Source organism: Spermophilus citellus (genome assembly GCF_964194105.1).
Source record: "Spermophilus citellus genome assembly, chromosome: 3".
Lineage (NCBI taxonomy): Eukaryota > Metazoa > Chordata > Mammalia > Rodentia > Sciuridae > Spermophilus > Spermophilus citellus.
The window spans coordinates 47,086,929-47,110,948 of NC_138184.1; the positions used below are offsets into that span (position 1 = coordinate 47,086,929).

The 24,020-nt window shown below is 34.4% G+C and overlaps 2 protein-coding genes across 14 annotated transcripts in view; one reads left to right on the forward strand and one right to left on the reverse strand.

The window, feature by feature from the left end:
- TASOR (transcription activation suppressor) overlaps nucleotides 1-1,415 on the forward strand; it is a 44,888-nt gene extending 43,473 nt beyond the window's left edge. For 4 of the 8 annotated variants that reach the window (XM_081284904.1, XM_081284903.1, XM_081284902.1 and 1 more), the window contains one exon: nucleotides 278-1,415. In XM_081284904.1, the coding sequence (XP_081141030.1) occupies nucleotides 278-780 (503 nt within the window). In that variant the 3' untranslated portion in view covers nucleotides 781-1,415. The other 4 variants (XM_081284907.1, XM_081284906.1, XM_081284908.1 and 1 more) reach the window with 1 other exon arrangement.
- CCDC66 (coiled-coil domain containing 66) overlaps nucleotides 1,414-24,020 on the reverse strand; it is a 27,431-nt gene continuing 4,824 nt past the window's right edge. Inside the window, exons 4-18 of one of the 6 annotated variants that reach the window (XM_081284911.1) lie at nucleotides 17,707-18,151; nucleotides 15,992-16,157; nucleotides 15,709-15,812; nucleotides 13,614-13,735; nucleotides 9,448-9,576; nucleotides 8,842-9,092; nucleotides 8,582-8,666; nucleotides 7,299-7,460; nucleotides 5,913-6,057; nucleotides 5,204-5,341; nucleotides 3,200-3,663; nucleotides 2,876-2,916; nucleotides 2,428-2,690; nucleotides 2,208-2,320; nucleotides 1,414-1,605 (exon numbers count right to left, since the gene is read on the reverse strand). In XM_081284911.1, coding sequence (XP_081141037.1) covers nucleotides 1,519-1,605; nucleotides 2,208-2,320; nucleotides 2,428-2,690; nucleotides 2,876-2,916; nucleotides 3,200-3,663; nucleotides 5,204-5,341; nucleotides 5,913-6,057; nucleotides 7,299-7,460; nucleotides 8,582-8,666; nucleotides 8,842-9,092; nucleotides 9,448-9,576; nucleotides 13,614-13,735; nucleotides 15,709-15,812; nucleotides 15,992-16,157; nucleotides 17,707-18,151 — 2,715 coding nt within the window. In that variant the 3' untranslated portion in view covers nucleotides 1,414-1,518. Of the gene's footprint in view, nucleotides 1,606-2,207; nucleotides 2,691-2,875; nucleotides 2,917-3,199; nucleotides 3,664-5,203; nucleotides 5,342-5,912; nucleotides 6,058-7,298; nucleotides 7,461-8,581; nucleotides 8,667-8,841; nucleotides 9,093-9,447; nucleotides 9,577-13,613; nucleotides 13,736-15,708; nucleotides 15,813-15,991; nucleotides 16,158-17,706; nucleotides 18,152-23,743; nucleotides 23,901-24,020 lie in introns of those variants that run through there. The other 5 variants (XR_014020905.1, XR_014020907.1, XR_014020908.1 and 2 more) reach the window with 5 other exon arrangements.

The window sequence follows — 24,020 nt, forward strand, 5'->3', positions numbered from 1 at the left end:
ATGCTGTTTTGACATTAACCCCTTTGGAGCTGGGAGTTGGGATTTCCCAACATTAAACGTGAACACATTTCGCAGAAGCTTTTAGCATCGGATTATCTGGACATTCACACCTAGTGTGAGTGTTGTGACTAAGTGAACTTGTGGCAGAAGACCAAGCTTTAAGGGATTGTGGACTTGCAGACCCTGACGCATTATATTGTGTGAGTAGTGTATAATTTTAAAACTTAAACAAATTGTGTAATTCAATAGAGGAGGACTTTTTGTTTTTTAAATGTAGCTCTTTTAGAAAACGATGAAAAGGATGAAGAGGATATGTCTCTGGATTCAGGGGATGAAATCTCACATATAGAAGTATGCAGCAATTTTCATTCAGAAATATTGGCGAAAGAGACCAAAGGATCCAGTGGAACAGATCAAAAAAAGAATATTCAAATTGAGTTGCAGTCATCTCTTGACGTGCAAAAAAGTTTATTAGAAGATAAGACTTACCAAATTGACTCTGAAGAGAGCTCTTCTGTTGATGATATAGTATGCTCTGAAGGAGAGAACAGTTCAGCAGAACAAGATTCATATAGCAACTTTGAGGTTCACCAGAGTCAATTAAATATGTCCCATCAGTTTAGTCATTTTAATGTTCTCACTCATCAGACATTTTTGGGGACACCATATGCCCTTTCATCAAGTCAGTGTCAAGAAAATGAAAATGACTTTTTATCTGCTTATACTCAAAGCTTGGATAGAGAGAAACCTCCATCTCCAATAAATTGGGGGGAAAAATGAAAGAGAAATGTGGTAACTTTAAAAAAAAAAAAAAAGGTTGTTGTGAACTTTTTCTGTTTAAGTGAATTAACAATTTATTAACAATTTATATTTCTTTCTCTAAGCAAAAGGTTTCTTATCCTTTCTGAAATGTTTTTCCTCTTATTTAAATCATGATGGCCTGTATCAGTTGAAGCATCTGAAAATTGAAATAAATATATATTTCTAACATATTGTATTTGAATTCTCATGTTGGCACTTTTTAAGTTTTATATTTAAGTACATTTCTGTACTTAGGCTTCATATTGAAGTCAGTTTTATATGTAAAATTAGATGACTTAAGCTTTTGTGTACATAGGATTTTGTGCAGTTTAATTTACACAGGACAAGAAGCAACTTTAACCAGAAGTATACAAGTCGGATTAACTTTTCTGTGGTCTAATTCTAACTTTTACATTTTTGAAAATTGCAGCAGTTTCTACAATAAATGTCAGGATTTAGAGAAACATCCACAGGAGCCTAAACTGAATTTGGGTTATTTAGTAAAAGTCTAAAAATGTGTTAAGTCTTCTGGTACTCTCAGGTACATAAAAGCCATGGAAGAACAGGTCAGGAACTCCAGACTACTAAGGTAAGTTTTATAGCAGTGAGCTTTTACAAAAGTGTCTGCTTTTATTAAAAAAAAAAAAAAAGCATTTACTACATAATGTACAAGCATAGGGTACTTGAAAAATACAGTGAGCACATTTTATCATTTGTTTAAAATGAAGAACTAAAATTTTCTTCTTGATTTGCAGCTAAAGGCATGAGATTAGTTTCCAACTCCTTTTGCTTCTGGAGAAGGCCCTGAAATCACATTGATACATTAGTAAGGTGTGTGTGCCATAGCTTAAGCTTGATCCCCACCCTGAGTAATTCTTGTGTCCTTCACAACTGGATATCATGTAGTAGTTATAAATAAATCCTCTTCTCTCAATCACCCTTCACATGTTATCTTAAGCTATATATATATATATAGAGAGAGAGAGACCCAAATTAGACCCTTTTCTTAGTGACCCATTCACATTTTCTAGAGGGAAAATTATACCTCTAATTTCTAAACCAAAACCCCAGATGGAGAAAGTCTGGTAAGATTATACATGTAATTTCTACTCAGCCATCAATATTTAAAACTGCCAATACATTCATTACACTCAGTTTGCATTATTAATCAAAGCATAATTTGTTTTTTGTCTTGCTGTTAAATGTATGGGTTTTTTTGTTGTTGTTCAATAAAATTGAACCGTCTAATGATTTCACACTGGAAAATCATAATTGAAAATTATTATATTAATGTGACACTGTTTAAGAATTTTAGGTCCTGCATATATAACTTTAAATTGGGATTCAGCCACACAGTCTTCCCCACCCTTGAAAGGTAACATCTGGACTTGGTGAAACGCTCATACCTGTCTCAGTTCTGAAAGTCCTTTAAGGATTGCTTGCTGTCGATCCCTATTTTTCAACAAGTTAGGATTAAGGAGTGGATCCCTAATGTGGTGGTCAGAGACTTGGTCACAATCTGAAGCAAGATAAAATTTACAAAGTCAAATTCATGCTATGGATTTGTAAGTAAACTAACACTGATCTTCACTTATAAATTAGGCGGTATTAGGTGGTATTACATACCCTGAGAATTTTGGTATTGAGGTTCCCGGGTTGAAGGCCTAGACAATGGTGCATCAGGATCAAGGTAATAGATCTCATTTGTTCGAACATAAGGAATAAAATGGGATGATTCAGACATCCCAGCTGACAATCCTGTTTGACCACCTCTTGAGATCAGATTCTCTGTTTCACAGCTACTATATTTTAGTGGTAAGTGTGATATATTATTAGTCTGAGTTTGTTGAGTTCTGTTTTTCACTGCTGGAATTGGTGATGACTGAAACCTGTTTTTTTTTAAAGGGGGGGGGGATAAACCACAACAGATTAATTAGCTAGTTCATGCAGAGGTTTTGCAGAGTTATAAAACCATCCCTTTCCAGCTAAAATGCCATCCTTATTCTTTAAACCTCTGCCTTTCCCTATATATATAGAATGACACAGAAGTAGGCATGGAAAATAAGCCACATACCTTTCCTTGTTCAATGAATGAATTTTCAGAGATTCTTCTTCCTGAAAGATGGACACATTTTGTGAACAACACATAATGGTAATGTCCATGGACTTTTATATAAACGAATAAAGAACCATAAGAGGTAGGTGGCAATTTTCAGTTTTTGAGCCATGTAGTCTTTGGTGTAGCATAAAGCCAACGATAATTCACAAAAAGAATAAGCATGGCTGTTGTTCCTATAAAACTTATTTACAAATTTACATATTATTCTTTGTCAAAACATACTGCTGGGAAACTGTTTTAAATTTTAGAAACATTGATACATGCTTAAAAGGTTTTTACCTTTTTGACTAGATGCCACCTGCTCTGTGATTCAGTTTCTTGTTGAGATGAATGAACTTCTGATGAAGTGCCTCTATTTTGAGAGAGGTGTTCAGGATTATTTCTCTCTACCAAATGAAGCAGTTCCATCTGCCTCCTTACCTTTTTTTCTTCTCTCTGCCTTTGAAGCTGTATGGGATACTTTTCTGATGCTGGAACATACCTTTTGAGAGGCTTATTTAAATTCCATTCAGGCCTTCTAGGACACTTCTTCATGTGTTTTGTTTGTTTCTCTGGTTTTATAAATTCATTACACTGATCATTACATAAACTGTTTTCTAAGTTGGCATTTTTCTTACTTAATTCTTGCTTGTCTGTCTTAAATTCTACAGAAATCTCAGGAGATGAACAATTTGTGATTTCTCTTTCCTTTATATATTCACAGTATGATTCTGCATTGGCGAATATGCCTGTAGTTAAGTCATCTATAAAAAAAATTGAAACTATGACATACCAAAATTCATCACAATTTTCTTAGTTACTACTACCCCCTAAAACTTTTGGCAAAAGTAGAGAATCACTGGCAACCACCATTCTACTTGTGTTTATATAAATTGAATTATGTAATACACTCACTTGTCATTTTGTGACTGGCCACTTAAAGTCCTCAAAGTTCATCCATGTTGTGTGGTATGTTCTTTCTTGATGCTATATTAATAAATATTCTACGGTGTGACTGCATTTTGTTCATCTGTGCATACATCCACATGTTTCCTTTTTGGCTATTATAAATAACGGTGGTCTTTTTTGGGAACGGGGTGTATACCCAGAAATGCAATTGCTGGAGGGCAATTCTTTTGTGTGTCCACCTATGTGGTGCTGAGGATCAAACCCAGAGCCTCAAGCATGCTAGTGCTCTACCACTGAGCCACAACCATAGCCTATTTTTTAACCGTTAATAAATTGTGCATTTCAGTGGCACCAATCATACCCATGATGTAGTTAATTAATCTGGTATATTGAAGTAGGGTAATAGGGTCCAAAGACAGTAAACAGTGGCTTAGATAATAATAGCATAGCTAAATGGCCAGCCAAGTTGGTTTGACTCTTGGGATCCGTAAGAATCACAAGTAATGACAGGAAGATCCACTGGTAAAAGTGAAATAGTAAAATGGCTTCCTGTTCATCCCACTTACTGAGAAGGCTGAGGATTACTTGAATCCAAGATTCCCAAGACCAGACTGGGTAACACAGTGAAACACCATTTAAAAAAAAAAAAAAATCATTCCTAATAAGCAGAGTTAGAATGATGATAATAAGGCAGTATTTATCTCTTATTGAGCATATTTTCATATGCTGGTATTAAATATCGACCACAACCACTGGTGAGAACCTAACATGGTACTGTTAGTTGCTTTGGAGAACAGTTTGGTAGTTTTTCAAAATGCTCATTAATTTCTCCTCTTTCCCAAGAGAACTGAAACATCCACACAAAAACTTGGGCTGGTGACAGTAGCACACGCCTGTAAGCCCTGCAACTTGGGAGACTTAGGCAGGAGGATCACAAGTTCAGGACCATACTCAGTAACTTAACAAGACCCTGTCTCAAAGAGGGATGTAACTCAATAGTAAAGTGCCCCCAGGGTCAATCCCCAGTACAAAACAATCTTGTACATGAGTGTTCATAACAGCATACTTATAAACCCCAGTGTCCATCAAATCATGAAGGAACAAGCAAAATGTATTTTCACACAATGGAACAAAAAAAGGAATATTGTAAGTACTACAACATTGATGAACCTTAAAAGTTAGGCCAATTACATGAAATATTCCAAGACGGAATGCGAAATGGGTTGAGAGTTAATGGGTTACTAGGTTTCAGTCATGAAAAGGTTCTGAAATTGATTGGGTTCTGGCTACACAACTATAAATATGTCCATGAGTGTTTTCTAGTGTATTTGTGGACATATCTCAATAAAGCTATTAACTTACTGGTAATATTTAACAAATGAAAATTTTATATACCTGTCTGCACACCAGTATCCTTCCTAGGAGAAGTCGCAGAATTGATACATGAGTTCATTTTGTCACTGGCTTCCTCAGAGTCATGTCTTGAATTTGAAATGGTAATGGATGCATTATAGTCCATTTGTATTGTATCGACTGGCAAAAAGAAATTATCCCTTAAGTATCATTTTATGTACAGGGGGTTGGAGAAAACTCAGTGGTAAGAGTGCTTGAATAGCAGACTGGAGGCCCTGGTTTAAATCTCCAACAACAAAAAAGTAATTATGTATAGCACAGCAGTACACACACAACTTTTAGCTTAAATCAGAATGAATGCTGCAATAAAGATTTAGAAGGCTAGCCTAAATTTTATAAAATTTTATAAAGTTTTACTTGTATTCTAATCCTTAAATTAACTTAGGGAAATCACAGTTGTTTTCTTTGTAATCATGGGTTCAAAAGTACACATTTGACCTCTGTCACAGCATCACTGTAAACAACACAGAAGAAATTGTGAAGGGCCTGTGATCCAGCTCAGTGGTAGAATGTGTGCCTAACATGCACTAGCTGTGGGTTTGATCCCAATATTGCAAAAGAGGGAACAACAAAAGTATGAAAGCTTTAGTTCTACTTGTAATTTTCAAATATGCATTTCTAAATAAAGTTAAATGAGCAAGTATTTAAATCATCTTAAAAATAAAAGGTAAAATTCTGATTAATCACTTACCACCAAGATTTTTCATCAATCTAGAAGTGTCATGTCCCTTTTGAGCCAATTCTCGGATTCTCTGTTCTTGTTTTAGTCTGTGTGCCAACTCCTGTGCTCTCTGCATTGTTTGGAATAGCTCATTGGTCTTGAGAGTCATGATTTCCTATTGATATTGACATATAAATTCTTAAATAAAATTATCAATCTTGTAAAAATTATTCTCTCAGTTAATATATTTCCTAAGCTTTTTACATGTCAGATACTGGTCTGGACACTGGAAGTAGAAGAGTGAAAGGCAAAGTTCTGCCTTTTTTGAGCTTATATAAAAATATAAAAACTTTTTAGCCATTTCACCTTTTCAAAGTTTTAAAAACTGTCAATTTTACAGTTCTGTTAAAATTGAAAATGAATACTAAAAGGTAAAACAGTATTTGAAGGCACTTGCAGTGAAACAAATGATACTTTTTCTCAAGATATCTTATAGGGTTAGCTGCCTCAGGCTATTCATGCTAATGAAATCAGAACCCTACTAGCCAACTTTGGAGTGAAGGATGAAAACATATATATAAATAAATGAATAAAAGGTTCATCAACATCTAAATAAAATTTAAAAAAAAATAGGATTGGGGAGATGGCTCAGTACCACCCCCACCAAAAAAAAAGCAAGGGAGGAGACAGTTTAGTGACAGAGGGCTTGCCTTACCTAGCATGCTTAAGGTCCCAAGTTCAATTTCCAACACTGAAAAAGAAAAATCTACAAAGGAATGGATAATACACTGCTATATGCTCACAAACAGAACACTACATAGCAATAAAAAAGAAATTACTGTGAGAGCACACAATATTATGGCTAAATTTAAGATGCCAAGTGGAAAAAAAAAAACAAGAAAATGCAGACTCTGTTCGTTCTCTTTAAAAATCTCTGGCAACCAAATGTCTCTGATCTCCTCTTTGTCAGGTCAGCTAAGGTGGCACTCCATACTACCCTACCTACTTTTTCTCAGTCACTTAACAAAGGGGTTCTCCCCTAGCTAACACAGAAGAATCCTCTAATAGCCACAAAACTATCATCAATCCTACCCAATCACTCTGCAAAATATGCATCTGTTTATAAGTGATATGGATAGAAAAGCCAACCATTTCTTTCAACATCAAGCATATGAATTAACTTTGTGCTATATTAACTCACCTTGACCTCCTCAGCAGAAAGAAAAAAGCCAAAGCAGTACAGTGTTTGAGAACTATATTGTATGAAATAAAACCGTAAGGTTCTCCCTTTTTTCTTTAAAGATGTCTCCACACATAGCTTTACACTTCCACACACTAATGTTCAAATTCTGTTATTTTTCCTCTAAAAAACATTTTTATTCTAAAATGTCAAAGAGTTTAAATATAAATATGTACTTCTTTTTTTTTTTGCTTAAGTATGTCTTCTTCATACTGTTTCTGCATCTCTTCTCGTTCCCGTGCTAAGCGACGCTCTTCTTCTTGTTCTTCCTTCTTTCTTTGCTCTTCTTCCAGCTGCTTCTTCCTGCGCTTCTCTTCTACCTGAGCAGTGATTGCTTTCTAGTCATAAAATCACATTAATTACTGCCATGAATAAAAATCCGTATTTCATATATTTTGGTAACTCAATAAACTTTATCCATACTGATGCAGAAAATATTATATATGAGTCAAATTAAAATGTTAAAATTTGTAATGTGTTTTTCCCATCTTCCACTTGTCCAGTCAAGCTGTATGTAATTACTTTTTCTTCATTCCCAGGAGGGCTATTTGAAGATAGAAAAAACTGAAAGTACTGCAGATACTGCCTGGTAAATGGCAGAAGCTATATAAACTGTTCAGTAAACCAAGTAAAATTAAGAACAGCTACACCAAATCATTCAAATATCAAAGGTATGGCACCTACACTCTCAACTATTCAGGAGCCTGAGGCAAGAGAATCACTTAAGCCCAGGAGTTCAATGTCAACCTGGGCAACACAGCAAGACACATCTCAACAATGAGTTGAAAAAAAAAGTTCTGATTTAAGGAAAATTATTCACTTAAACACTTTATAGACTAAAACTGAAAGTTTTGTACATGCACATATTCTAACAATATAATTTGGCCAAAATCACTCCTCAGCACTTTTTTCCCTCCCTCCCCTTAGTTCCTTTTCCTCTACTGATCTCCCTTTGATTTTCATGAGATGGCCTCCAACCCACACACCTTTTCCTTTTTCCTGTCTACCTTTTGCACATGAGAGAAACCTGGAAGAGTTTTAACCTTTTATCTGCCAGGTTTCTGAATCATAATTCTACTTCAGTTGCCCATATGGTTCCCTTTCAAAGAAACCAATAACTAATTCTCAGCCTGAACAGGACTCTGGGGAAATAAATTGAAAAAATATCCAAGACTAACCCAAGACAGTACAAAGTCTTACATCCTAAGAGCCTTCTCTACTACAAGACATGTACCTGGCTGTAGTGTGACTGGTTCTCAGCATAAACTTAATTCTCCAACTTCATGTCAGTTGAGGTAGGGATTCTTCACAGGTTGGAATAGGATCTGTACGCTATGCTTATACCAGAATTTTAGCTTCCAGCTACTTAGGTGTATGTTGGTTATACTAGTACTTATTAAGGCGTAATGTTGGTTATACTAGTACTTATTAAGGCAAACAGTATTTTGCAATGCAATACCTGATGTTCTAACTGTTTTTGTCGCCGTCTGTCCCGTTCCTCAATCTGTGCTGGGTCCAAGAGAGCAGTCATAGAACGAAGGAAGCTGACAAGATATATACATTAGCTATTCAGAACCCCAAAAAAGTAGTTTCCATAGCCTACATCATTTTTGCTTGAAAAGAATATATATATCAAACCTGAAACGAATTAAGACATATTAATACTCCAAATAAAACACATTTTCATAAAAATCAATAAATTTTGAAGAACAAACTTACTTCGTTTTCTGATTGTTTGCCTCAGCCACATCCCTAAGAGGTTTTGCTATGTGCTCCTCTTCTGAAGTTTCGAACTGGCTTCCAGTTGTAGGTGTATAAACACTACTGACATCAGCCAGCTCCTGAGTATCAGGAGAGACACAGAAGTACTCTGGTTGTTTCTGTGTTGATCGAGAGGAGAGCTGAGACCGAGAACCAGGATGACTCTTTAGTGAATCAAAATGCATTGCCCATCTGTCATGTTCCTCACCCTAATTGTGACAAATAAGAACTGCTGAGAATTTTCCCAATTGTTTCAACATAAATTCCTAAATGACATCCAAACATGAGATTTCCAAAAATCACTAACCAAAATAAACATAAAAATTAACAAAATTGTATTGTTTTGATGCCTTACACATGGAAAGCAAATGAGAAATTCAAAAAAATCAGGAAATTTATAAGAAGCTACGCAAAATCACATTAGACGCATTCAATCAACCCAGGTTCACATGAGCAAACGTAAATACTCTGGTCTTATCAAGTAATTTCAGGATACTTGTAAGTTAATATGATTAAAGACTTCAAAATTAGTTTTTTCCTTATAGCTATAAAAACTTAAGGTACCTTTGAAAATATAATTTTTTCCTCTGTTTTCCTTTGCTGGTCATCTTCTACTTGTTTATTCAACTCTTCAATCCATTTTCTCTGTTCTTGTTTCACATCACCAAAAGGATGCTCCAGCAGCATTGCTTCCTAAACAATCATCAAACCAACTAATAAAGTTCAATTCTCTTTTCTGGCTACTTTATATAATTTGCCAAAATTATTTATATAGTTGAACCCAGTCAGGCATTTCTCGCTAAAATTTTGACTTCCAATTCTCAAAACCAAATTTTAAACATCATACTAGAAGGATATGACATCTAAATATAAGTCAAGGAAACCTTTTAATTCTCTACTTAAGCTTTTTATATAAGAATGTACCTTTGGGAAAAGAACACTCCGTGACGACTCTGCCCTTGTCCAGAAAGCCCTTATTGTTATTTCATGATTGCCAAGTCCTTCCCATTCTTATCTGCCATATCTTCCTCAAGTATTTTTTACCAAATTTTAAATATTGGGTTGTTTATTAATTATTGGATTTTGAGAGTTAAGCTTACTAGAGCATGGTGACTTTTATTCCACAACTGGAGGACCCAATTTCCATGTGGAGAAGTCAGATGGAAAAAAAAATCAGAGAAATACTTTAAAAATCACCCCACTATGACAGCATCACAAATTATAAAAGGGTAAGTTTTAGAGCAGAACAACAATGGATTTAAAAAAATTTCCCAAGCTACAGAACATGCACTGATCTTAGCCATGACTTTTTCATCCATTACTGAGTTTTACCTACTAGTATTTTAAGAATTGTTTGTATATTTATGAATGAAATAAAACTAATTTTCCTTTTTTTTTTGTTTTTTTTCCTGGACTTGTCAAGGTTACACTGGTTTTGTGCAATGAATCAGATATTCCTTTTTTCTATTACTGCCTGAGAGTCTGTATAAATTTGAAATTTATTCTTTTAAAATTTGGTAGAAACTGGCAGCAAAACCACGTGAGTATGTTGTTTCCCTTGTGAGAAAAAGCTTTTAACCAGAGCTACATTTACCTATCCTGTTACAGGACTCGCTTTCTGTTTCTAAGGCTGCTTTTGTTATATATTTTTCCAGAATTTTGTCCACTTATTTCATTCATAGGTACTCTTATTTTTATTATTTATATCGTCTAATTTAGATTTATTCTTTTTTTTTTCTAGATGGGCACCTTGCTTATTGATTTAAAAGTTTCTTTTTTTTTTTTCTGAAAGGAAGCTTCCTGAATTCTACCCTTTAACACCTCATATTTTAATATGCGTGTGTGTTTCAAGTACTGTAGTTGTGTTTTCCATTATGATTTTAGTATTTAGTAGTATGACTGTTAATTCCCAAATATGCAGAAGTTAAAGTTGTCTATGTAAGAACTATTTAACATTAAACTGAGTCTATCACTTCTCAGCCTTCTGAATAATATCAAATGTAATTTGAGTCTAATGTTGATACAGAGGAACCTTAACTGAGTTAAATCAGTTAAGTCAATAACTTAGTATCACAACTGTCTGGAAATGATTATTCAGTAAATTCAGTAGTTAACTATGATGGAGAGCAGGTTGATCTGAAGGTAGAAAGTTCCAGGCATTATTAGTTAAATCACAACTATTTTCTAACCTTCAGAACAACTCCTAAAGTCAGGGCTTCCTTCTTTGGTAGTACTCTTTAAATGACCAGGCCTGTAAATTTAGTGGTGATAGTGGTCCCCAAATGATTTTCCCAATTCCTGGAATGAGATTCAAGTGAGCACTGTCCAAGATTTTTTTCCTAGAGGACAGCTAAAAACAATGATTTGAATTATAATAAAAGTAATGTGAGGCGTTATTTAAGACAATGGCACTGGGGTGGGAGGAAGCAGGTTAGCAGGGATAGAACTCCAACAATTTTACTTTATTCTCCCATAGATAGTCCTGGTTTGCTTCCACTCCATGCCACCAACCAACCCAACACACCAAAAATACTGCTCCCTTCAGTTTCTTCAATATCTTAGGGATTGATGTTAGAGAATGCTATCAGCAGTTTGCATCAGAACTCCATATGCTGAGATCATGAGATTTCACACATGTGCATTTAGATAAAGCTTATTTACTGTCAACATTTTCTGATTTGTTTTTTATTTTATAACAAATTCTATAAACTAATAAATTCTATAATTGTATATTCTATATTATATATTCTATAATTATAACAAATTCTATAAATACCCACTGATGCCTGAAAATTTTACCTGTGCCATTTGTAGAAAATAAAATTCCTAACATTTTATATTGTCTAAATTCCTTGATAACTGTTAGAAAAAAAAGTGCTTCTAGTCCTATTTACTTTTGACTCATAATCACAGGCAACAAATGACCAGGTGTAGGGCAAACTGCCAGGTGTGGTGGTGCTCACCCATAATCTTAGGGAGGCTGAGGCAGAGGGATGGCAAGTTTGAGGCCAGTCTAAGCAACCTAGTGAGATCCCGTCCCAAAACAAATGATGTGGCTATGGCTTTGTGGTTATGCACCCCTGGGTTTACTACCCAGTACCAAAAAAAAAAAGAAAAGCAATGTATTAAGGAATAAATGACATGCCAACATTCCAACCTGAAGTTTGGTAACTGAAAATATGTTATATTTTCATAAGTGAATAAGTCAACTTTATGGAAAGTTTCAGTTAAGTTTTAGTTGCTGCTTTTAATGGCACATACTGAGTATCTGAAATGCTACCGTAAATGTTTCAGATTTTGGAATTTTGCATATACATAATGAGAGAGATTAAAGAGATGGGACCCAAGCCAAATCACAAAATTAAGTCACATATATACTTTATATACATAGTCTGAAGGTAGTTTCATAGGATATTTTTTAGTGCACCTTTGTGACTGTCACATGAAGTCAGAGTAGAATTGTCCCTTGTGACTTCTTAATGGTACTCAAAAGGTTTTAGAGGTTGAAACATCAAATTTTGGATTTTCAAATTAAAATCCAAATTTTGAGCACAACCTGTACTTTATCTGGATAAATCAACTTCAAAACTTCACACATTTAAAATTATCGCCCAGAACTATAGGATTTTCCAAAATTATTTCTATCAGTGAGTCAAAAGTAACTTCTGGGACAATAGAAAAATGCAATTCAGATTTCTTTTTGCTAATGTTAAATTATCAACATATATCAAAACAGGCCAGTCAACACTGATCTACAAGGCATTTACCTAATTAGGCCACAGTGCTAAAAATTTCCACCATCTAAACAACCTTTTTAGGTTACTACATTGTTTTCAGAATACATTTGTTAAAATATAAATGTTCATAAGGTAGAAGGGATTATACATGTAAAAAAGAAATGGTAAATTAAGGATTTAATTTTATTAAATTATAAAACACTCATAAAAGTTAATCTGTAATTAAAAGTAAGGAGAATTCAGAATTACTCCTCTAAGGAAAACTGGTTATATTGAAATCAAGCACTAAAGGGTCTAGATATTCAAAGTACTGACACTTAGGACTGGACCACCATAACCTGACAAGGAAACTAACTGAATGTTTGAAGAGCCAGCAGATGGAAAGAAATAAGAAAAGAAAAACAAGGGTACTATTTATCTAAAATTAAATATAAATAAAATTTAAAGATCATAAAAGCAATATGGGAAGGATATCTGGCATACACTCATCTTTGATATGAAAACACCTTTTTTGAGCTGATTTGATAACCTTGTAGTGGCTATCACACATGAATGGTTAAAGTTTTTTGAGCCGTTTAAAAAAACTGCAGTGCTCCTTTATTGGAGCCTAAAGGAGGTGCCTAAGGCCTCTATGCTCACCAACTAACACATAGCAAGATAATTTACAGAATGCAAACAGAAACTAGTTCAGGTCATAACTTGTAAACTCTTGTCATAAAACACCACATAACAAGTAAGGTTTTTTTTTCCCTTAAATGAGTTTTGTGGTGTGGTTTTGTTTTTGTGGTTTTGTTTTTGTTTTTTGGTGCTGAGGATTGAACCCAGGGCCTTATGCATTTGAAGCAAGCACTCCACCAACTGAGCTATATCCGCAGGCCCCTTAATGAGTTTTAAAAACAAATTTTAAAATATGAACACTGCTTAGCATTTTAAATATTGTAATAAAGATGTCTTAAGATAATCAAACAAAATGCTTTATTTTGATATTCTTACCTTAGATTGGTCTAAAATTTGAAGTTTTTCCCACATTATTTTATCACTTTCAGATTTTTTCCAAGAATTACTCCACTTTTCAGAAGCTTCTTTTTCTTTCTTCTTTAAAGCAACCTGTTCATCTGTAAATAATGTCCTTTTTTAAAAAAAAATGTATAAAAACTGTAAAAAAAAAAATCATGTAAACAAATCATGACCTTAAATACTGCAGAGCAGATTCTAACACAGATTTAATTGAAATTGTTTTTTAGGTAGGAAATTAACTCACAAGGCAGAGAGGATTTTTTTTTTTTTTTAAAGAGAGAGTGAGAGAGGAGAGAGAGAGAGAGAGAGAATTTTTAATATTTCTTTTTCAGTTCTCAGCGGACACAACATCTTTGTTGGTATGTGGTGCTGAGGATCGAACCCGGGTCGCACGCATGCAAGGCGAGCGCGCTACCGCTTGAGCCACATCCCCAGCCCCGGCGGAGAGGAATTTTTAAGGATATGAAATAAAATTTTTAATCACTATGGTACGAATGGATATAAGAATATTGCTTTTATTATCACATTTACCAATATGGAACTTTTTTTCAGAATAACTTATTTGATGTTAATTATTATGATGTTCTACTTTCCTATATCATTCATTCAGTTATCACTTTGAAAATTTAAAGCTAGAACTCTGAAAGCAGGGAACCTGACAATCAACTTCAAGCTCAACCACTTCCTAGTCACATGACTGTTGGCAAACTGCTGTTAACATCTCTAAATCCTTAGTTCTTATTTTGGTTTAGGATCTGGCACAAAGTAAGTATGTTAGTCATTATTTCTCATGACTTTAAAAACAGAGAAATTCTCCTTGCTAACAGTATCAGGTTAAAAAAAGTAAATTATTTAAGAAAATATTTAAGCATGAAATACTTAAGTTATTTCCAAGTAGTTCCATCTTATTTCACAAATTTGGTATTGTAATTTGATAAGTTAAATGTGCTGAAAAAAAAATATTCATATATTTATTTCTGTGGTGTTTGGAGTTAAATCCAGGGGTGCTCTACCACTGAACTACATCTTAGCCCTCTTTATTTTGAGACAGGGTCTAAGTTACCCAGGCTGGTCTGAAACTTGCAATTCTCCTGCCTCATAACTCCTGGGCTGCTGGGATTACAGGTGTGTCCCCCCATGCCCAGCTTGAAAACATTTAAAGGTGAAATCGTGACATAAAATACACAGACCTCCAAACCTTCAATTCATTCCCTATTTCTTCTTTTTTGCTAAATTACTTAACCATCAGTAATTGTTTCACAAGACTTCCCAGTTGAGTAGATGTTATAGTTCATCTCATATCTTTATTGTAGTTATTTCCAAGATTTCCAAGAAGTACAAATGTTAAGCCATATTTTCTAAATTGTAGTACCTGGACCCTAAGTTAAGTCTAAGAAGTAATGGGTATTTCTTAGTAATTAACAAAATTTCATAATTGGAATTATAAATTTTTGTTATTAGATTCTTGGGCTGACAGCAATAAGTTTGTTTCTAACTAGAATACTGCTTGATATCACTGATTTTTCCTTTTTTTAAAATGCCTTTTTTTATTTTTTAATGTAGTGCTAAGGATCAAACCCAGTGCCTCACACATGCCAGGCAAGCACTCTACCACTGAGCTATAGCCTCAACCCTGATTATTCCTTTTTTAAATATTTTTAGTTCTATATGGACACAATACCTTTATTTGGTTTATTTTTATATGGTATTGAGGTTTGAATCCAGTGCCTCACATGTGTTAAATAATTTTTTAAATAAAACCATTTTAAATCCATAGGACTTCTGTACTCAAAAAATACAAAAATTTAGAAATCCTTTCTTGAGCTACCAGGACTGTGAAAGGATAACAGTGACATTAATGCTTTTGGGGTGCACACCACAGTATACCAAACAAAAAGAGACAACTGTGATTTTCCATGTGAAATCACAGTTTCATTTGGATTTGTAGAAGAATACTCTAGATGTGAAATGTTATAAAACAAGATTTTTGATAATATGCTAAAAGATATAATTGGTCCTCACTCTATATTTCATAGACCAATAAAACTACAATAAAAGGTATAAAAATTACCTAGTTCTTTCTTCCACTGGGCTTTTTTTGCTTCTAACAAACTTCTATCACGTTCTCTTTCCCCCAGAGTACTGAATATATCTCCTGGTTTCCATTCATTCTCTCTAATGTAATAAAAAACAAAAAAACCCAGAGACATTATCATTATAGGTTTTTACGTGACTAACTCCATAAAAATAAAGCAATAAGCTTTTAAATAGCTTCAGAGTAAATATTTCACATGGAAGTAAAGCAAAACCATATTCCCAAGATGATCCCATAGTAGTAGATATGAGTTACATACAGGGCAATTTTCTGTTCATATTGTTTAGGTGCCTCCTGATTTTTATTTAAGACAGATTTATTTTCATCTGGAATAGATGAAACAGCCTCATATTTTTGGAGTAATCCCATAATGTTCTTGTCCTTTGGCTGATTGGGAATATTGTTCAAATGGAGACTATCCTGACCTAGGAAGTCAAAATGCATGTTTTAAAATTAACACTAAATTACAGCTAGTGCAATAACTTATCTTGGCAATGTACTACATGGTTAAAAAACAAAACAATCTTATACGTTATCTAATTTAACTCTCAAAACAATCTTTGAGGTGGGTATCTGTCAAAAAAAAGGGAAACTGAAGCCCGGAGATTAGATGGCTTGTTTGTGGCCAAAGACATACAACTTTTTGTATCAAACAGGAAACCAAGTGAACAATAAAAGAAAAATAAATCTCTGCTTACTCCTGCCAATATACTTTCACAAATATAAATAACATAAAATCATAACCTAAAAGGGAATAAATGCAATTAATTAAAATTCATTACTCTGAACTTACTCTTCTCATTTAGCTATAAAATCAACAGAAAACTTTTTCAAGAACAAGTGTCTCTACACCCCAGCTATAATAGCAAATAACGAAAGACTTTTACGGAGGGCTTATATATTGACTTAAAAATTCCTCCTGAACCAGCTAGTTCTCCCAGTGAAAAGAAAGCATACCTAACAGACAAGTCAATACATAATTGAGAAAAATGTGCTTTTAATTTTGTTGATATCATGTCTTATGATACCCATTAAGTTGCTACTTTTTGTTCTCTGAGCTAGAATTTTAGCCTTAAAGACACAATCAGGTTCCCTATTTTACAAATAACCTATGATCAAGAGAAAGTAAATGACTCTAACATGAATGTGGTAGTAGTCTACAGGAGTTGCCTAGCCTCCAAACTAGTTGTGGGGTCTTAGCCATGGAGACAGCCAATTTTACTTTTATTTATCTCATTATTGCCTAATAAAATTTTAGTGGTATTTCTATTAGTTTCAGAGTCATAATTCCTAGCCCAAAGTTGAAATTAGAAGGCTTTAAAAACATAACACAATACCTGACTTGTGAAACGGGGCATGTAACATTCTAGTACTCCTTTTAAGTCTGTGTTTTATACTGGTTAAAAAACAGTACAGGAATCCCTAACATAACATATATGCCATCTATAGACTCACAGGTCACTTGCCCCTTATTGTTTGACCTTATATAGCATGAGGGACATGAAGAACAAATAAAGGGGCCAAGGAAAGCAATGTTTTTCAGCAACAACTCAAGTCTTCACAAAGTTCCTTTGGTTTTCACTAGAAATACCACAGATGGTTTTGTTTAAAACTATTTTATATAGTTATTTTAAATGTAAGTAAAGCCTCAGAAATTCTAAATTAAGTACAAGTCTTTGTTGTTTTTTTTGTTGTTGTTGTTGTTATTTAACAGCTTTTCTGAAGTTCACAGAAACTAGATTTCTTAAGGCTATAGTGCACATGAATAATATTTTGAGCATTAACCTTAAAACATGGCATATCATTATTATCAAAGTAATTTCATATATTAAAGTCCTCTAAAAGAATAATTATTTTAAGATGATATATGTTACATTTGAATTTAAGAGGTACTTACATAATAACCAATGAATGTGGAATTCTAAAGCAAATATTAAGAAAATAGTCAGCACAAAATCAGGAAAAAAATCTTACTTGTTTCTTCCTCCTTTCCATTCTCAGTCAGGGAAACAGATCCATTTCCTTGGTTTACAGTCATCAAAATATGTTGTAGTTGGTCTTGTGTTAGACACATCAAACCACTGTTCATGTTTTCAACTGTGATGTGCTTCTTGTGAGACTTCTGTTTGTCTACTAGAGATATATCTGTGGTGTTTCTAGTCTTCTGTATATTGGGGGTTGTAGATGAAATCCCTTTTGGGGAACAAAGACAGTCTTTGTCTGTATACTGCTTACATAAATCCTTAGTGGGTGAAAGTATCATTCTATTTTTTTCACCTCTTGCCTGTGAGGTTCCCAAATCAATTGTCTTCTTTTGGAAAAGTTTTCCACTCCCAATACAAGTATTTTGTGATTTTATAATGTGTCCAGTTTGTTTTGTTCTTAAAGGACATTTTGCAATCTTGGTCTTATTTCCCATCTGTTAAAACACCAGAAGCTTATTTTTTAATGGTTTTTGGAAAATCAATAATTACCTTTATTTATATGATCTGTGATAAACATATCCTCTAAACTTTTCATTTCACTATTTAAATAATAAAGCCATAGAAATTAATTTTTAACACTGCAAATCTTCAGTTGAAAGCTTCATCAATAACTAAAAATTATTAATTCTGGATAATGAAGAATAGAGATAAACTTTTATTTTATTTGTTACAGGACATCACCAATCTACTTCAGCTTTGGATTTCATGTCATTAAATCATACCACCCATACTACTTTTCTTTACATGCCATCTATAGACTCACAGGTCACTAGCCCCTTATTGTTTGACCTTATATAGCTTGCTGTCAACCTTCTAATACAAATCCTTTCTCAATTAGTGGTACTTTCATATTCATATTATTTCTTATATCCTTTCATTTCCTCAAACTCTTCCTATTCTGCTATTCTCTAAGCTATTATCATTACTCACTTCCACAGTACCTTCTGACACTGACCTGGGAACTATCCACAACTGCAACTCCTCTAATATCTCAATTTTAAGTACTGGATAAGGATTCCCACCTCCTATTTTTTTCCAATTCTCTTCTTCCCATATCCCAATTCCAAAAATTCTTTAACTGTGCAAAGATCAATAATCTACCACCTCCCTCTTGCTCTTATTTTCCTTCTTTAACAATCTTTTTATTTTAAAGTATTTTTAGGTGTAGATGAACACAATATCTTTGTTTACTTACATATGATGCTGACGATCAAACCCAATGCCTCACATGTGCTAGGCAAGTGTTCTACCATTGAGCTACAGCCTCAGCCCCTTTAATGATCTTAAATTCCACAAGTCAAATCATCCGTCTTCCACTCTTTACTCTTTGCTCTCATGCACAACTAGCAAATCCTAATTCCAACAAAATCCAATCCTTTACCTATTCTATGACTGCATAAGCAGAGAAAAACAACACAGCCATGCTTACTGGTTTCATCTTAAACTCATAACCAAGAATATCAAGTGAGTTCTTAATAGTACCTGGCAGTCATATATTTCCCTACTCTTTTTTGGGAGGTGTGTGGGGGGGGGTATCAGGGATTGAACTCAAGGGCACTTGATCACTGAGCCACATCCCCAGCCCTATTTTATATTTAATTTAGAGACATGGTCTTACTGAGTTGCTTAGTGCCTCACCTTTGCTGAGGCTGGCTTTGAACTCACGATGCTCCTACCTCAGCCTCCCGAGCTGCTGGGATTATAGGTGTGCGCCACTGTGCCCAGTTTCCTCACTCTTTTCATAATTATTCAACCTTAATACTTTCTTTCCCATCCTCATTCTCAGGTGAAGACTCTGTTTAATATTTCACTGGAAATATACAGAAGTATTCAGAAGAAAACTGCAAGTTTCAATCACCAAATCTTTCCCAGCATCTGTACCCATACTTATTCTCATTACTTGTACATAATTCCATAACCTCTCTCTTTCTTATGTATTTCTCTCTAGCAATTCTTAATTTGGAATCATGACTTTTTCTTTTCTGCTGGATCACAACAAACAATAGCATACAAACATTGTTTTACCATCTTTAAAAACTCTTGCCAGGCGTAGTGGCACCCATCTGTAATTCTAGCAACTCAGAAGGCTGAGACTGGAGGATTCCAAGTTCAAGGCCAGCCTGGGCAACTTAGCAAGACCATCTCCAAAACTAAAATAAAAACATGCTGTAGCTACAGTAAGCAATTAAAAAATTCTTGATCCCATTTTCTCTTTCATCTCCTATAACCCCATTTCAATCGTCTTTCACCCACATCACACTATACCACCAAAACTCCTCAAGGTCACTAATAACTTTACATTGCTAAGTCTAGTAACCTATTCTCAAATCCTCATCTTACTTGACCTATGAGCTCTATCTGATGCAGAGGATTACTCTTTCTGTTTTGAAACCTTTTCTTCATTTCCAGGACTTCATAATCTTGATTCTTCAGACTTTCGACACTGCTCCTTGTTAGTCTTTACTGGTTTCTTTTCTCACAGACCTCTTAAAGTTGAAGTGCCCACTGATCAGTCCTGTTCCTTCATTTAACTGGTCATTTCATTTACTTTTCTGACTCTAAATATTATCTATGTTGATGACTCCAAGTTTGTGTCTTTAATTCCAGGTTCTAGATAACCTATCTAACCCTTCCACTGGGTTTCTAATAGACATTAAAAATCAGCATGTCCAAAACTGAACTCATCTGTTTTTTGCCTCTAATTAACTTTCTCCCCATCTGTTACTTATATTTGCATACTCAACTCCTCTACCATAAACCACATTTAAATTGTCATCAACACTATATTGCTGCATCTTCAAAAATATATCCTGAATCTGACTACCTCAACATACTTCTTGTTATTCTGCTCCAACATAATTACATCTCACCTGAATAACTATAAAGCCTTCAAACTGGTATTCCCGTTTTTACCCCTGCTTCATCTACTTTCAATACAGGAGCCACAGTGACTACCTTAATATGTAAGTCATATCATGTTACTATCTTCAAGAGCCCCCAAAAGCCACATATGGTGATACATACATGCCTGTAACACCAGTAGAAAGCTAAGGCACAAGGATCACAAGTTCAAAGCCAGCCTCAGCAACTTTTAGAGAAGCCTTCATCAACGTAGCAAAATTTTAAAAAATAAAATAAAAAAGGGCTGAAAACATGTCTCACTGGTTAAGCACCCCTGGGTTCAATACCCAGGTAAACCCCAATGATTTCTCATTTTACTCAAAAATAAAGTTGAACTTCTCACAATGACCTAAAACAAGCCCTAATGATAAGTGAGTACCCCCTACTCCCCTGCCTCTTTGCCCCCATGCTATTTGACCTCATTTTCTATCTTGAGTTCCTTGAACTCAATAAGGCCTTTCCTTCTTCCTACAGATTCTACACAGCTCATTTCCTCACCTTTATCCGATCTTTGCTCAAATATCACCCACTCAGTAACACCTCACCAAACTAGCCTGTTCTGTCCACCCTTTCAGCTAATATTACTTATTCCCAAGGCTGCTAAACCAATAAGGTTATCATGCTTATTTTTCTCCATAACCTGTTTTGTCTGGAAATATCTGGCTTCTGTCTGTCCATCTCACACCCTTCTAATGTAAACTCCATAGGGCAGAGACTTGTCTGTTTAATTCATTCCTATAACCCCAGTAACTAGAACAGGTGAAAGAGAGTAAGTATTCAATAAATTTTGCTTGAATACCTTCAACTATACCATTCACCCCACTGAATTATTTATCTCTTGCCCATAAATTAGTTCTCTTTCCCAAAATATTCCATTTCTTTGGCATTGTTTTTCTAAACTCAGGCCAGTAACCATGGAGTCACCTCTGACTCTCTTCCTTCAGGGTCGTATTTAGCTTATCAGTAAACACTGTATCTTTTTCTTATCATTTACATGATGACCTGTGTTCAGATTCTTGTCATCTCTACTAGATTACATTCTATCATCTCTACTAGATTACATTCTACCTATCTCAAGTTTATCCTCCACTTAATCCACTGTACATTTCTGTAAATCCAACGAATCTGAAATAATTTGACAACCAATTAAATGTGTTTTATGTGCTCACCACTGTGGAAAGTGTGGGTGATATAAAAAATAAGATCAGATCCTTGCTGTCAAAGAGTGAGATGCCACAAGAGTTTTCATATCCAACTTTTCCTTATATTTCATGAAACTCACCTTGCTGACCAATTAGCTAATCTCATTTCACCCTACTTTTCAAAATGTACCTTCTGAATCAGCCACAAGATCTCTTAATTATCTACTTCACCTCACCTCACCTCACCATGTTTATTCTTGGCTTCAGGTTTTTGATATCAATCTAAAATGCATTTTTACCCTTTTATCTCTGCAGCTATTTTAGTATAACTAACTCAAATGTCTATCATGAATTAGACTAGATGGGAACTGAGAAGAACTGAAGAACACTAGAAGAGAGAGCCAACACTCAGAACCTGTCTATTACAGGCAAACATGAATCTGAGTCTACATGTGAGATCACCCAATATTTCTAAAGAATCAAGAATGCTAGATCTTACATTAAATTATCCAATTTTTAGGCACCAGCAAGTCATTCTAGTTTTGGAGGAAAAAAAATCACTGCATGCATCAAATTATCAGCAGTCTACATGTAGTCTGCTTGGGCAGCTGAATCATACCACCTCAGTCTCTACCACAGCTTCTACTGATCTTGCCCTTCTTTTGACACACGTGCGCATTTTCTGGGTAATAGCTGGGCATTTCAGTTTATCTCAAACTGCTAAACAAAACATATTTTCTTAACATACTTTAAAATCCTCTCATTTCTGTCTTATATTTCCATCTTTTAACTACCATACAAGTTCAGAGCCATATCCAATTCTCCCTGGACTGCTGTAATTGACAATTAACTGGTCTTCTTCTTAATTGATAATGATAATCTATCTGTCCTTCATGGAAATGCCTGAAGTCCTGTTCTAAAACCACAAATAAGATCACATCTATTCCTCTCATCAAAAATCCTTTAATAGCTTCCTTCATACAAATCATCGAAGTCTTCGAACATCCAATGAGGCCCTTCAATGACTGTAACTCCCTTAAGCTTTTATGTTCTACATTTCCCAGAAGTAAATACTGTTCACACATGCACTCTGCCATTAAGCTACAAATCCAATCCACAAGGACTTGTTTTTTTCTGAGAACAAATAAAGCTAAGAATGGAGTCTTACATCCATACTTGAATTTGCAGTAAATATTTGTTAAACAGAAATCTACTAATTTAACTAGAATTATTTTACCACATTCTGGTCACATCAGAAATAATATACAGAAAAAGTCCTCTAAAAATACTTATGCATAAAAAAAGTAATGATCTGGCATGTAATCAACATACATTAAACTCAATTATGAACACTATTTGTAGCCTACAGCCAGATAGGAACAATGAAGGGAGGTAGCAAAAAATTATGAACTGCCAAATAAAGATTCAATTACATGTGGGTTACTAAATAAGAAAAAGCAACCTAGCCAAAGTCATTTAAGAAGTGTTTACTGGATGAGATACATTCTAACTGATCAAACAAGTTTTATGTCATAAAACATTTTTATATAGCATATTGCTTTTGCCTAATTTAATTCCACCAATATTTTTCATATTATAAAGACAATATTAAATGCATTCATTTATTACTGGTTGACTTCACAATTTATAATGAGGTCAGGATCTGGCACAAGGAAACAAAAGTAGCATTTTAAAACCTAGAAAGTGCTACCTTGTACTATACACCCTTCAATATATATTTCCCACATATAGAAATATCAACAAAAATTTTTTTCTTTGTTTAGAAGAGGTCTATGTTGCCTAGACTGGTCTCGAACTCCTTGGCTCTAGCAATCATCCTAACTCAGCCTCCCAAGTAGCTGAAACTATAGATGTGCATGATCACACATGGTCAAAAAACTTTTTCATGCTTATTCCAACTAATTTTTAAGAGTACTTTAAGTGTAAGAGTTTTAGGGGCCATGATTTTTATAAATTACTTACAACACTGAATCATTTCTAGTTCTTTTATTTCTCTTCCAATAAACATAAGAAATTAGGCTGGTAACCATCTTTACTTCATATTCATTACTGAAGATTAAAGAAAAATGCAGGAGAGAATTTGCTAGAATTAGGAAAGCACTCTGACCACACGTGTTAAACTTGATGATGATGATATAGTTCAGCTGTGTTTAAAGAACACACTGGAGATGACAGTAATTCAACCTATGAGGAATAGGGAAAACAGAAAACTGTAGGTGTCATAGTCACTCAGTTTACC